Here is a 15,216-nt window from a genome sequence, read left to right as displayed (position 1 = left end):
GGTCTGTTGTCAAAAGGAAGATGATAGACACCAGACGGAACAATGCCGATGAACTGTAGGTGGCTATCAAAGCAGCCTGGCCTTCCATTACACCTATACAGTGCCTCAGACTGCCACACTGATGTAGTCATTTGTGCAAAAAACCCTAAACAAATACTAAATGGATAGAAATGATCATAGCATTCAAAAGCCCGACACTTGAGCTAAAAGCATATTTTTTTACAGATTGGTCTGATGTCATATACTAATCTTCTAAGACTCAAATTGAGTTTTTTATAAGCCAAAATCATCAACATTAAAAAGTTTTAAATATGTTATTTTAAGTGTTTAAACTAAGTTTCCCTTTTTAAAAAGAATCACTTTTTCACCTTATTATTATTATTATTATTATTATTATTATTTTAGATGTGCTGTAATCTATTCATGTCTTGAACTTGAGTTCAGAGTGCAGCATTTGCACTCCTTCCTGGTGGAAACAGGGAAAGCACACCAGATCTCTCATAGAATCTTAAAAGGTGGAAATTACTACAAAATTTGCTTTTTAAAGCAAATATTTATATCATCCTTAGAATAAATTTTAAAAAGCCTGAAGCAGAGAAAAACTGTTTTAAAGCACACAGCGTTACGCCAGATTATTTTCTTTTTTCCCTCTTCTCTTATTCTCGGTGGTGTCTGGGGGCCTAAAGAACCCTCAGCACAAAGCTTACCACGCTGCACAGCAAGGTAACCTTCCTGCAGGGGAGAAGCTCACCACCGCAGACCACCCATCTACCCAGGCAGCACTTTTTTTTTTTTATTCTATTACCGAACTTTTTATTCCGGTCTAATTGGATTTGTTTCAAATAAAGTTACAGCCACATACATGTTACACCTACACAGGTGTTTCACTTGCTGCACTTGATTAGACGTCCTCTCAGGACCGCGTGGGCGTGTACCGACTCTGCTTAATTCACTGCTGCTCCGCGCTTCCTTTGGTTTCTGCTCTACTTTTGCCACTACAACCAGAAAATTAGACCTCATACAGTAGATATACACTTAAAGACTCAATTTGAGAGTGATTCCTCATAATTATAACCACTTTTAATTATATTTTTAAGCATTTCTCAAGTTTTCACAGTCATGCCTGATCTATAAAGACTATACATTTTGAAATCTAATATTTGTTTTTTATTCAAATTAGAATTTTTCTGTTTTTATTGTAGCCAAAATTGTTTAGTGTTTCTTAGTAAAATGCTTATTTCTGAAAATGTTGCCTTGACTTCTTGACCCTCCTTAACCTCTCTCCTGTAAACCTATCAGAATTCAACGGGATGACTCAGTTTGGAATTTTGAGAAGACCCTGAAATTGCTAAAAGTCTTTGAAATAACCCCAGCTTTTGTTCTGGTGGCATCTGCAGAAGTCCTCCAAACCAAACTGTTTCATCTATTCGTTTTATTTTAACCTTCATGAATATGTGGTTTGTTTTTTGTGTGCTTAACCAAGGCTCACATTTTCCAAATTTTAATAATTTTCAGGAGAAACAGAAAAAAAACGTCTCTGAACAAGAATGAGAATTATTTTTAGGTTAAGATTATAAACAACTTGAGCTTCATAATGTTTTGCATGCAAATCTAAAGTGCATGTCTATTGTGTTGATGATCATTAAAAATGACAATGATATTTCAACTACATGACCTTTGTTGTCATAGTTTCAGTAATATGCTGAGGCCTAAAAATGGTAGTTGGGTGGGACGAGGTGACAGTTTTGTTGGATCCGCCCACCCGCCAAGAAGAGAAACAAGGTTTTAAATCAGTTTGTCAGTATTTGTCCATCATAAATAGATTATCCAGAAGTAACTTTCTCTGATTTATGAAGTATCAATTTGTATAATGTTGTAAAAATAGTTGTTTGGTCAATAACAACAGTTTACCTCAATCTATGTAACTCTGGTAGATGATGACAGAAGTCAAACATTTCCTGTAAGTCGTTAACAAGTTTTCACTCACTGCAGCTCCTTTTTGGTCCATTCTTCCAGGCAGATCTTCTCAAGAGCTGTGATGTATTTGAGCTAATTAAACACAGACTTAAAGGGTAACCAAACCCTAAATTAACATTTTTTGGCTGTTGATCTCTATAAATGGGGCTTTAAAAGTGCTGTCTGTTGGTCATTGCCACATTTTTGACAAATTGAAATAAAACGGTATAATTCTTGAAAATAAAGTCAAAAATCGCCCCCTACAGATTGAAACAAGGCATTGCGGTTGGATTTTGTGATTGATCAAACCATGTAAGTTTTAGAAGTCTGACATCATGATCTGGAGCTCCAGTAATGATAACAGTCCTGCCCCCAAGCCCCACCCCTCTGACTGGATTTTCAAATTTTGGCAGTGGGTGGAGTCAGCCTCCAACTTCCCTGTTTGGTTACCCTTTAAAACTCCCTCCACGCATTCTCTATTGAGGTCCAGCGAATAGCAAGGCCACTCAAGAACCTTGAAATAATTGTTTGCATAGGCAGTCCTTGTTGATCTGGTGATGTTTTGGGAATCATTCTTATGATGATGGAAGATCCAGCCATTTTTCATCCTTAATGCTATAACTGATAAAAGGAGGTTTTCGTCCAAAATCTGTGTCTCCATTCATCCTTTACTTGGCATGGTTGAGTCTCCCTGTCCACTTTGCAGATAAGTAGCCCCAAAGCATGACGTTTCAACCCCTGTGCTTCACAGTGCATAGTGTTCTTGGGATTCTTCCCCTCCGAACATGGTGACAGCTCCATTTTGACCATATGACATTCTCCCAGTCTACCAGTTAGTCTCTGCCAAACCTTAGACAGCCCTGGACATGTGCTGAACCTTTGGATCACTGCAGTATTTTACTCCTCTTTAATGAAGGTCCAGGTGGAGAAAGATTGTCAGTGATCTTGTGTTTCTTCAGTTTTCTGCCCCAACATTTCAAGCCGCTTGCTCATTGTAGATTGGTTTATCCCAGTCTTCTTCAGGTGTTCGGACTGGTTTCCTTCAACAGCTCTTTGGTCTTGGTCACAGTGGAGAGGTTGCAGTCTTTTGGGGATTATATCTTTTATACAGATTACCAGTTCAAACAGGTTATGAGGGAAGGGTAGAAGAGCTTCTTAAAGAAAAAGAAACGGGTCTGTCAGGACAGAATTCTTGTTTTTTTTTTTAGAGTTTGAACACTTATTTTCTGTATTATATCAATGAATTCGTTTTACAATGTGATGTCCTGAATTATTTCTTTACATTCTGTCTCAGTTAAAGTGTACCTAAGATGAACATTACAAACTTCTCTCATATTTTCCAGTGGAACAAATTGAAGAATCAGTGATTGAAAAATACCTTTCTCTCCCACTGCATCCTTCTGAAAGCTGTAATAAAACATTTTTTTAAACGATTTGCTTTTCTCTCCACACACAGTAACACATACAAACATGGAGACATAGTTTTCATGAATAGACAACAAAGAAATGAACATCAAACTGATTTATTTTATTTATTTATTTTTTTAGCAGACTGCATAAAAGTTGATTTTTGGTGTAAAATCTGACTTTTTAAAGTGGAATTTAATAGATAATTGCTCATTTTTGCAGCCTGCCTCCAGTGGTCTTTTAATGAACTGCAACATTTTGTCCTTTGGGGTTTTGGTAAGATGTGGGAACAGAATGGAGGAGGCTGGGTTAGAACAAACATGATGTCCTTTTTTGGTTCTGATGTGGCAGTCTTACATTTTAAAGTCCTGTGCTACAGAATCTGGATTTTTAATTTATTCCTAAAGTTCTATTTGCCATTATTGTCCTAAATCTTTACGGAGAATTCAATTATTTCTAGATATTTTCCTATAACAATATTTCACTGCTGTTTTCTTGCCTGAGGAACTCCAAGCATGTTTCCTAAAAATATTAGCAAATTAAAACACAATAATAATAACACATCAAACTTCAAGCTGCTAAGATCCAACTGCTGAGCTGATTCCCTCCTGCAGATGAATATCATTTTCAAATCTACATATTGCAGGAAAAGATCTTGTGGGAAATGTAAAAAAAAAAACAGGCAGTTTTTAGAGCCGCTCTGACTGTTCATAACATTGAACCTTTTGCCTGCAGTGCTTATTGCAGCATAAAAGTCACCTGAGAGGGAAATATAAAATTTGAGTCTATTGAGATTTGACATCTGAATTTTTTTCCTGGATTTAAGACATGCTTCTTTTTTTTTTTCTTTTCTTTTTAATAAGCCGGAATACACATCTACTATAAGTTGCTAAATCTAAAAATTAAAAAAAACATAGTTTGTTTTTGCATCAAACATATTGTTTCACTAAAAATAAGAAGGGCTTTTACTTTCTTTACACACTAAAATAGTTTAAAGAAGATACAAACTCACTTTTTTATCTTTGCTTATCTATCCAATTTAAGCCACATTTTTAGATGTTTCCAAAACATTTTACTATAACGCAAAGCATGTGTATGATTGAAAAAAAAATCCTTAATTTAAAGACCCAATCCGAGGAAAATTGTGTTTTGTGGATTTTTGTGGCACTTTTCTGAATATGGAGGGGGTATATATAAATTAAATTAAGATTTCTTTATTCTAATTGCTGTGATTCTGGAGCAGAAGAAAAATGAAGTTTATGTAGATTTTGAGTGAGATCTGATCAACCTGCTCCACTCCATTCCGATGCATCCACTTGTAGTCAAATAGATCCATGTACGTCTTTGTTTTTCTGTTTTTTTAGACATTTTCAAGAGCTCCAAAGATTGATAAATCCGAAGTTTGTTTTGAAGAAATACATTTTGCGGAGAGCTGTGTCTGCTTGTATCTGCATAAATAGCGTTTTTAAACATCTAACAGAACTTTAGTTTGGTCCTGATTCTTCCCTTTCAATTAAAATATAATCATGATGACAGAGAGTAGCAGTGGAAGGATAATGATTCTCAGTTTCAGACACTTTTTTTTGTTGGAATCCTGAAGTTTGTGACAGATTTATAAATCTCTTTTTTACACATCTGACTTGAAGCATCCTGATGTTCATCAGTGACCTCCATCCATCAACACTAGTTCCTTCCATCATGTTGTGGTGTGAGATTCAGAGGTGGTTTACAGGAGTTTGAGCAGATCCTTGTGTTGGATCATCGTGGAAACGTCTGAAGTGAACGTGACAAAGTTTCTGTCCGTTGCTGTTACTTCTCAGCCCACATCTCGGGGTGTTTGGGGCCTGCAGATGTGCCGCCGCGATCAGAGCGCCGCGCTCTGCGTTGACTCATTTCCAGCTTCTCGTGTGATTCATTCGTGGCTGCCTCGTGATTCATCTCATGGAGGGGAAAGTTCTCCCATCCTGCTTCCTGCTCTTCCCCGGCAATCTCCGCCTGACGAGAATTCCCATCAGTCCATCTTTGGGGGCAATCTTCCCTGTGTCTTGTTGTTTCATTATGGATAATGGCATTCAGTAATCCAATAATCTCTGCGTTGTTTGTAGAGCCTCAGGTGCTGGATTTGCAGGATTCGTCTGTAGGAGTTTACATGTCTTGACGTCAGTGGTATCGTTCTCTTTCTGCCGCCAGCTTACCCCCCCGACTGGGTCTGAAGACAGGTGGGCTGTACATGATGATGACTTGTATCTTCTTACAGCTGAGCTGTCTTCTCTGAATTTATCTCACCTTCTTGAGGCATTTCTCTGTGACTGTACTTTTGAAGAAGTAAGTCTCGTTCATTCTTTTCATGCAGCTTGATGTTATTCATGGTCACCTCAGTCGAATCTGCATTGATGTTCTAACATAAAGTGAGTGGAGGGGTTAAGGAGAACGGAGCATCTCTCGTTTATCTTACTAACTTTTTTTGAAAAGTAGCTTTTTTGTTGTGAGGTTTTCTGTATGACTAAACATGCTCAATCCATGCAGGTCCGTCTAGTTTAAAGGTTTTGGAGATCTTCTAAGCTTTGGATCGGTGTCTTTAAATATATATAAAAAGGTTACATTTAAGATTAGAAAAGAACTTTGAGTTTGAAAGGTTGATTTCATTTTTTTTTTTTTTACAGTTATATTCCTGATCAGGTAGAGATTATTCATCAAAGTGCAATGCCGGTCTCATGCACACCTTTTCAAATGAAGTGTTACCATGGATATAACTTTAACTGTATGTGGGCTGGATTTCTGCAGATAGAGGTTAATTAAATTTAGTCCTGCCTACCTTTAGTTTTGAGTTTTAAAAAGTTGAAGGAAAAAAGAGATGCCCTCCTTGAAAGATGACAAAAAAATGGAACTTTACTACATATATTATTGTTTTTATCCCCTCCTTTCTTTTGGAATCTTTTACCCCTCAGATAAAATGAGGTGTGCTGTACGTTTTCCATCCAAAGTCTCTGTTTGCTAAATAACATGCGTCTTCGGACACAAAAAAAGGAGCCGGGTGACTCAAAACGCAACCTTCGATCTTTGTCTCCCTGACACACTTACAGTGCAGATGCACACACGCGGTTGAGCCTCTCTGGTCTTTCAGGCAGAGTGGCCACACAACCCTGGGATTCTCGTTTTCACTCCTTCTTTATCTTTTCCATGATTAAAAAACAATAAGCAGCCTATAACAGCAAGTTAGGCACACACCCACACTCATTTGCAGAGAAAGGCAAATGACCCTGGTGATGAGTCATTGTATTTACTCAGAGACTTTTCTTTTTTTTTTTTTTTTTTATTCAGCACCCTGAAATCTGTTAAGGCTGTAAAATTAGATTTTTATTTTCAAGCTGCATGCATGTGTCTAAGGTTTGACAAGGATTCTTCTGCACCAGCGGAGAGATGTTTGCATTTTACAGCAAATGACAGGAATAAAATACACAAATTTTATGCATATATATTTACGGGAATGGTTTTAGAATCATAGATTCATAATGAAACGCTTTCATCACTTTTGGAACTCTTTTTGATTTTTATGAAACAACAACCACAGATACCCTCTCATAAAATAAAAATATTAATATTTCATTTAAATTTAGCAAAAATGATTAATTTGAGAAATAAATCAATAGTATTATAAGAAAGAAGTGATGTATTGCAGTGAAATAGTGAGTCGTGTCGCAGCGTGTGCAGGTGGAGGAGACTGCCTTCTTTTAAAGGTAGTGCATGCGTGAAAAAACTTTCCAACTGACGTTTTTTTTTTTTTTTTTTTTTTTTTAAATTGGGAGAAGTGCAGGTGGCAGATGTTTAAAGAAACGGCAAACCACACAGGACAAAGATCTCCCATCAACGGCAAAACATGTCCAGTCTGTCTGACCACAGTCTGCACAAATGGCAAATAGGAAAAAAAAAAAAAGCGATTGAACCTGAGACTCATCTTTGGGCATGAGGCCTGAGGGCTGCAAGTGTTATCTGGCTGCATCAAGTTTACTTTGTTTAAGAAAAGAAAGAATAGCGGAGTGCATGGGGGAGGGAGTGTAACGGGAGTCTTTAACAGGGACTAAAAAGGCCTGAAAGGATTTTGATCCAGTGATATTATGTATCTGTCCTGGTCAGGACAGACAAAAGCACACGGCAAACCACCAGAGAACAAAGCACGTCATCTGAATAGTATGTCTTCTTTGCAGTGTTGTACATCCAAAGGCTTTGTGCGCATGAATTTGGTTGGTTAGGAGCCATAAAGGAGGCAGTTTGTTCACCCCTGACAAGTGTGCTTTTATTTGCAGAAACTCTTTGATGTCTTGAGAAACTTTGGCTGGGATATCCCTCACAGACGAACACAAGAAATCCCAGTTCTTTGTGCTGCCCTTAACAATCCCCTCACCATTCACGGCGAAGCTTTTATTCCCTTTAAGACCTCCGTTTTTAACTTTCTGCTTATTGTCTGTCTGTCACCTGTAATGGGGTAGCTTGTCTGTCTTTTTTTTTGGAGGGGTGATGTTTATTTATGCTCTTCTTGACCAGCAGGAATACTTGAGTTTTCTGAGTTTGACCTCTTGACGCCTGAATTTACTTCCATCTATTAAAAAAAATAATTAACTAAACTTATTTAACTAAAATTAAGGTGATTTTAGAGCCAAAATGGTTCCACATATGCATCAATAGGCACCTAAAAGTGATTAAAATAATTTAAATTAAAATGACATTTTTAATGTAATTTGAAGAGTTGAAATATTTTTTAGATTTAAAAACAACAAACAAAATATATAGATATTTTCTTTTTTGTGTATTTTTCAGGGAATTCCTCTGTTTGTGAACAAACAAAAAAGATCTGAAACTCCCTAACAAGTTAATTATAGCAACTTTATTATTTTTGTCCAAATGTGTCATTTTTTATAACCAGACACGATGAATCCTAAAGCATCAAAACCTCTTAAAAAACACACAAGTGTCAACACACCTGATTAAATATGGGCCAATCATTACATTTTCCAGCTGAAAATTAATTTTCTGTCAGCAATGCAATGTTGGCACTATTGTAACATGTTTGGGATTGAGCTTTCCTGCAGCTTTTGGCAGCAATCTGCTCACATTTGTAACCTAAATCCAATATACCCTCACGAGGCTGCTATCAATCATTTTGTCAACCAGATCAATTTAACAGTCAAACAGTATTCCGGGCTATTGTTTACTTTTGCGGCTGACGAATTTTACACTTCTTCAAATTGATCTACATTTAATCAGTAACTGTCTGCTCCGTGTGCATCACTCAATTTGGTAAAATCACACTTTTTTTTTTTTTTTTATTATTATTATTCTTTCATCTTTTTTCTTCAACAGCCTTTGAACAAGGCTACCAAAACCACACGAGGTCTTCCTTTTTCTTTTACTTTCGCAGAAAACTTTCCAGCTACATCATACAATAACCTCAAGGCTGTGACGCCACACTATAAATGCACAATTCTGTGCTTTGAAACTTTATTTGAATTGCAAAAAGTTCAGTCACTTTTGATCTTATCTGTTTTCTGATGCAAAATTAAATCTGTGCCTAATTTTATAACCCTTTTGTCTGGACGATTGGAGCTTCTCAAACAACCGCCTCCCACTGTATCTGCAGAGCAGTCTGGACGTTGGAGCTGCAGCCCTTTGGCAGCTGCTGTGGAGGCAGCATTCAGGGAGTTAAACTGCCAGCCTTCAAGTTATGAGTCTCCACCTCCTGCGCGGGCAGCAGCTTTTAGTTTTGATGGGAGATGACCAGTAATAAAGCAAAAATAAATAAATAAATAACTATAGAAAACACCCTGACCCCTCTGCTCGTGGGCGCCCACACCAGTTCTTAAGCAGATAAAGATTATATTCATCACGTAGGCATTTTAATATGGGGTCAGAAAAAGGGCTTTTATGTAAAAACACAAAAAAAATGCTTTGCTTTTTTAAAAAGTCTGCTCACTTTTTACAGTGAGGCTGACCTTGACTTACTTTATATTTTAAGTTGGCTTACATGATTATGAAAATGCAAACACATATTTTTTTTTTTTTTTTTTTGCTTTCATTTTTTTTCTTCTAAGTAAAACTTGATGTTTGCAGCCTGGGTGTCCAGCATTGTGTCAATCCACCTCGCTGTTATCCGAAGTGAATCACACCAAGTTAAATATTTGAACTCACAATCTGCCACCTACCTCCTGTGTGTTCACCTACGTAACTGAGGGATTACTTCTACGCACATGTAAACAATAAAACATAACTGATCCTACAGTGTCAATGTCCACCTTTTGATTCAAATCCTTATTAATAAATTCTAAAGTGATGCACTCTGTAGAAGAATATAGACGACACTGAAAAAAGGCAAACTCATTTTTTTTTTGTTTCGTCTTCCTTGTAGGAATCAGAGGAAAAGCAGAGGGAGGGACAGCAATGAAATGTGCACATCTGCTGCGACTTATGTTGCATTCATGTGCTGCGCTGAAGGTCAGTGTCTTCATGCTACTTCCGTGCAATATATGGCTGAGCATAAAGGAGCTATCCTTCACAGGGGTTGCCATGCATGCAAAATTTCAGGTCACCACCACTGGGAACCAATAATGCCTTTAGCTAAGCAACAATATGCAAATAAAAACTATTCAAATTCACAGGACTCCTTACACAAACACTCGTGCACAATCTCATCTCAGAGCACTAAGCTGCAGATTTGAAGTACAATTGCATTCGTTTCAGTCATGAATAAGCCTCAGTCCCGGGGCAGAGTTTGATCTGAAACAAGCTGGGATTCATATTTCCGACCCTCATCCGGCATATCCTGAGTTGTTAAATACAAACTAAAGTGCTTACCCTCCTCGTTGGCGGCTGCAGCTTGGCCGTCCCTCAGTCTGGTGGCAGGCCCGAGATTACCCGTCTCGCCCAGGCGGTCATAAAGATAATGGCAGACAGGCAGCATCCTCCACTCCAGACTGATATGCAGACAGGGGTTAGTCAGAGTTAGGAGATCAATGCACATATATCTCACACCCTGAGCTCCAGATTTCTGCCCCCAGGCTCCAAAGACAAAGTTTATGCAGTCACCTGTGTCTTTAACCGCTGAGTGATGGTCAGGAGAGAACAGATGAAACAGGTGCAGGAGCAGAAAGAAACCCTCAGCGTCACACCGGCACCCTCGGCTTCGCCTCACGCTGCTGAGCCACTGGGGCAACCCAGATACCATTCTTCCTGGCTCTGTCCGTGACACTAAACATAGAACACCAGAATTAGCACAAATGCAGCGTTTGCTATCAGCGTGAAGTATGGCGGCGCAGCACAGATTATTTACAAGCTGCATTACTTTGGGAAGATCTGAACTCTGAGTCACCGGCCCGGCCCGATAATAAATTCCACACTTCACAGAAATATTTTGAAGCTGCACCGCAGAACGACAGGACTTCATCAACACAGAAGCAAGCTGGCTCATTCACAAACTATGCTGCATTTTTTTAGACAACATTTGCGCTTTTTTTATTTTTAATCCAGTGGGTTTGATCATCACAGAACAAGCTGTTGAGACAAGCGATGCAGAAGTTGGATGTTCTGGTGTGTAATCAGACTGTTTGTTGTTTTCTCTTCTGCTCTTTGTTTGTTTCAGAGCTCAACTTCCTGTAGATACAAGAGGTAGAGGGGGGAGATACATTGGCTACATCTGACAGCAAGAGATAACCTGCTTCTATTTATAACAGCAGGTACTAGTAACTCCTGACGTAGAGCTCCTGTTATCAATATTCATGGAACAAAGATTAAGACAGAGTAATGGTACACAGGCCTGACTGGATCCATCCTGACTTAATAGTTGTCATTATGTCGCGGGGGGAGGAAAGCTCTCACAGACTCAAAGTTTGAGGCCGCCACTCTGCGTTTTAGTAATGATTCCGGAGACCAGACGGGGCCCAAATGCGATTAGCAGATGTAAACAGGGAAGTATGACGAGTGCGGTGTCAAAACGGCCCCAACAATACTCTCCTTTTAGTGATTCATTTTGTTCAGTTGTCACAGGCGGACACCGAGTTCATTTTCGAGCTTTTCCTTGGCAGATTGTTGGCACATCTTAAAGGCAGATTGTGTATCACAAAACCCAACAAGTGGCACTGAAACAGACACCAAGGAGAAGAGCTGCTTCGTCTCCAGCTCTTCTCCTTCTTCTCCCCCCTCCACAACTGTCGTCTCCGTGCTCCGGCCCACATTTATCCTCAAGGTTCAACAAGTTAGCAACACATTTTCGACCAAACTACGGTTCACCCGAACGCCTAAAAGTTCCCCGGGCGGGTTTAAAAGAGGTGAAGCACCTTGGCAGATCGTGGAGCGAAATGCCACGCAGTCACACGCCGCTCAGGGGATGAAGGGATTGATCTGTGACCTCCAGCTCGGTATAAGATGTGATGGCGAAGAATGCGGGGGAGGGCATGGATAGTGGAAAAGAGACGAGCATGAGTCAGTAACCGAGTCTGCAAAAGGTGTGGGAGCAGAGGAAGTGTTAACAACATCACAAGTAGGAGCAAGTCAAGTTACCACGTCAGGAAGCAAGAAAGGGCCTGAGAGTAGGATGATGGTAGGAGCCCGAGACGTGATGGGACACATACATCTTGATCATTTAATCATGTGAAGCGAGTGAAGGGACTTGTTCATCCTCTTAATGCTGTCCACGCTGAGCTGGAATGTGTTACCTCTCCTCTTTACGTGGCTGCCTTTTATTAGCAGCCTGTAATGAGTAGCCCCCTGTGTGAAAAGCCAACAAGGAGGGAGTTCAAGGATAATAAGCTACAGCATGTGTGACTCTGTCCAACACTTGTTGCCTTCAACTTGGTCTCCAAACACACAAAAAACTCCCGATTACCAACAAAAACCTGCTCATTTTATCAGATAATGCCATCTTGTGTCTTTTAGACAGAAATGTTTAACTTTTCACAAGTTTTTGCTTCATTCTAATCTGCTCTGACAAATGAGTGGGTTTGATTTCAGGTAGTAGGAAATGTGTCACGTTTTTATTATCATAGCCATGAAGCTTCCGGGATTGAATCAGTGCGTGATGCACCACGGGAAAAGGGGACCACTGCAGTGGTAGACTTTTTGGGGGCGTTGCAAGATAAGTCATAATTGGTGACATCGTCAGCAAAAAGAAAGAAAAAAACGCACCACCCACGCTGCGTAATTTCCATAAACTCTGACCAAAAAAGAAAAAAAAATGGGGTAAAATACCAACAAAATGACACTTTTCTCTCTAGAAAGTTTGGGATGTTGGCAAAGAGTCAGTCAAATATCACCTATTACTCATGTTACTTAGTACATTTGGGGCTCCACTTGAAAGCACAGCGCTTCGTCACTGCATAACAATCAGATGGCTGAGTGTTGGCAGCGCAAGTGATGGAATTTTACTGAAAACAGATTTCGCCTTTGAACTTCCAGATATTGCTGATCCAGAAAGGGTCACACCTGCCTTTCCACTCAGCGGTCGGTGCAATTACGCCTCTTGAGGACGTGGATTAACTTTTCTCCCTTGCAATTTTTTGGGGGGTAATTTGGTGTCGGAGGGGGCAAACAAAAGAATTACGCAGCATTTCCAGCAATGTAAGTATGGATATGAGGAAGGGGTGGGGGTAGTTTTTTTTTTTTCTTGAGCAGCAACAAGTTCCTCGAGAAGTTGCACGTGCATGGGCGCCATGAATGTGTGTTTTTATTCCTTCATGACAAGTTTGTGTGTGCGTAATCGGCCTGTGGCCCCCTCGCCAAATAGCGCAAACGCCCGAATGTGTCAGAAGTTTTATGCCCGTCACTGTGGATTTAAAAGATTTGAAGCAGCAACGGGGGAACAGTCAGGAGCTCCAACCCCTCCATAAACTTGTGCAGCAGTCCTTTGAATCACGTAAGACCCCTAATGGCGTTGTCCCGGCGAGGGTGTTACGTATATCTGCACGAGCTTTTCTGACATCCACGGCTTGTTGTTGTTTGTCTCAACTGAAGAGCCACCAAGGTGTTGCCTAAGAGAGTTTAAGCACGCCGATATTGCAAAGGGTTATTAGATTCATAAGTCAGCGAAGTGGTGGGCGATCTACTGTGCACAGCAGAAGTTCTCATATGATGACTTCAAACAAGACACATTACCTACCAGCATCTGTTGGAGTGAGTGGATATTAAGACACTTCTGTCTCCAGGACAGCATATGGGGGGGAAAATGGTAAGTAGCGATGGAAACTCGCAGCAGATCAGCAATGATTACAAGTAAAAGAGTCGTGCTCGCTGTTTAGTCTGGCAACGCATCGCTGGAAGGGTTGGACTCCTACTTGACAAACTCGAGAGCCGCGTCTGCTGAGGCTGGTGTTGACAAAGCTTGTGTGAGAGGGGGGAAAATAATTAAAGAAAAGATTGTGAGGCATTTCTCTGCTCAGGATATGTCGTTTCAGTGAGAGGGGTAAGGAAATGTTACATTATGTCTGCGCGCAATGTGTGGCTCGCATGTTTTATGCATGTATGTATGATGATTTTTTTTTTTCTTTTTTTGGCTTAAGCACGTTTTTTAAAAATAAGCAACATGTGCCAATTACCTGTGACACTTAAAGAAAGCATGACAGCTCGGAGGGAGAACGGTGCGGAGTGGCATCAGTTTGAATCTGCTGCCTTCCAGGGCGAACGTGCACTGGAGTGAACCGGCGTTTGTCATGTTATCTGGAAGGAAATGTCCGACCAATATTTGATCAAATATTAACAGGACTGCTTTGGCACGGGGTGGGAAACACACGTGACAGTGGGAAGCAGTTAAAAAAAAAAAAAGTAGAGACATTGTGTTGGCCCCTCATAGTTCACCCTGGCTGTGTTATGCTTTCAGCACGTTGGACAGAGGCACAGGAGTCGTGCATGGACTAAAACGCCGTGTGGACGCCAACTCTCTCTCTCTTTTCCCAGCCCCCCCTTTTGCCAAAACCTGGGATTGTTTTTCCAACTTTTGGTAAGCTTATTGTGACAGAGCCTTGCTCTTTAAACAGGAAATCAAACGGGATTTTAGAGAGGTGACAGAAAAAGACGCAGAAAAAGGAGAGGAGGCGAAGAAAGAAAAAAAGGCGCTGAAAAATAACTCGTGGCTATTTTTTTTTTGAAATCCCCCTTTTTCTGAAAAGCGCAGAGAAAGTTGAAATGTTAGGGCGTCTGGTCTTTCGCACACCACATTCTCAGTACCTATAAGCCCCCCCACACTGCGTTAAACTTTGGGACATGCAAGTCTTGGTCGCGGAGATCTAACCACGCACATAGTGGTTGTCAGCCCCCTTATAAAGGTAAGAGCACAATTCATTGTTTTGCTGTCAGTCCTCTTTCATTCCTTCGCCTTTACGCGCTTTTTTGGACACTTCGTTGTAACTGGGAAGCGAAATAACTCCGAAATTTAGACCCGATCCAGGTGACAGATAAACCTTTGAAATACTATTTTTTTTCATGCAAATGAAGAGTGGACATTTAACGGACAAGAGAAGAGGGAGAGGGAGAGGGGGAAGAAGAAAAAAACCCACAAGGCGTTTGTATCGCTCGTTGGGAACGTGGATGCGTTTTTCTCGGGGAGAAAGGGAGAGCGTTTGGACGCGTTTGTGGAGTTTCCGAACACCGCCTGCTGCATTAGAATTTGCGTAATCGTTGCGTTGTGCCTAATCATGCCACCAATGTGGGACTTAAGGACGCTGCAGTGATACTTTCAGCAAATGGAGAGGGATGCAGATGCATGCAAATTTACATCCATCCATCCGTCATCCATCCATCTATCTATCTATCTATCTATCTATCTATCTATCTATCTATCTATCTATCTATCTATCTATCTATCTATCTATCTAT

The 15,216-nt window shown here is 40.1% G+C and overlaps 1 protein-coding gene and 1 long non-coding RNA gene across 10 annotated transcripts in view; one reads left to right on the top strand and one right to left on the bottom strand.

The window, feature by feature from the left end:
* LOC112161192 overlaps positions 1–15,216 on the bottom strand; it is a 45,930-nt gene that overhangs the window by 16,068 nt on the left and 14,646 nt on the right. For all 5 annotated transcript variants that reach the window (XR_002921803.2, XR_002921807.2, XR_002921804.2 and 2 more), the window contains 2 exons: positions 10,441–10,602; positions 10,210–10,328 (listed from right to left, as the gene is read on the bottom strand). This is a non-coding gene — a long non-coding RNA (uncharacterized LOC112161192). The remainder of the gene's footprint in view (positions 1–10,209; positions 10,329–10,440; positions 10,603–15,216) is intronic.
* bdnf (brain-derived neurotrophic factor) overlaps positions 11,799–15,216 on the top strand; it is a 13,836-nt gene continuing 10,418 nt past the window's right edge. The window contains exons 1-2 of one of the 5 annotated variants that reach the window (XM_024296236.2): positions 12,986–13,573; positions 14,222–14,341. In XM_024296236.2, the coding sequence (XP_024152004.1) occupies positions 13,559–13,573; positions 14,222–14,341 (135 nt within the window). In that variant the 5' untranslated portion in view covers positions 12,986–13,558. The other 4 variants (XM_024296240.2, XM_024296243.2, XM_024296238.2 and 1 more) reach the window with 4 other exon arrangements.

This window comes from Oryzias melastigma, linkage group LG3 (assembly GCF_002922805.2).
Source record: "Oryzias melastigma strain HK-1 linkage group LG3, ASM292280v2, whole genome shotgun sequence".
Classification (NCBI taxonomy): Eukaryota; Metazoa; Chordata; class Actinopteri; order Beloniformes; family Adrianichthyidae; genus Oryzias; species Oryzias melastigma.
Note: the sequence above shows the minus strand (reverse complement) of the source record. Positions and strands in the feature narration are given on the sequence as shown.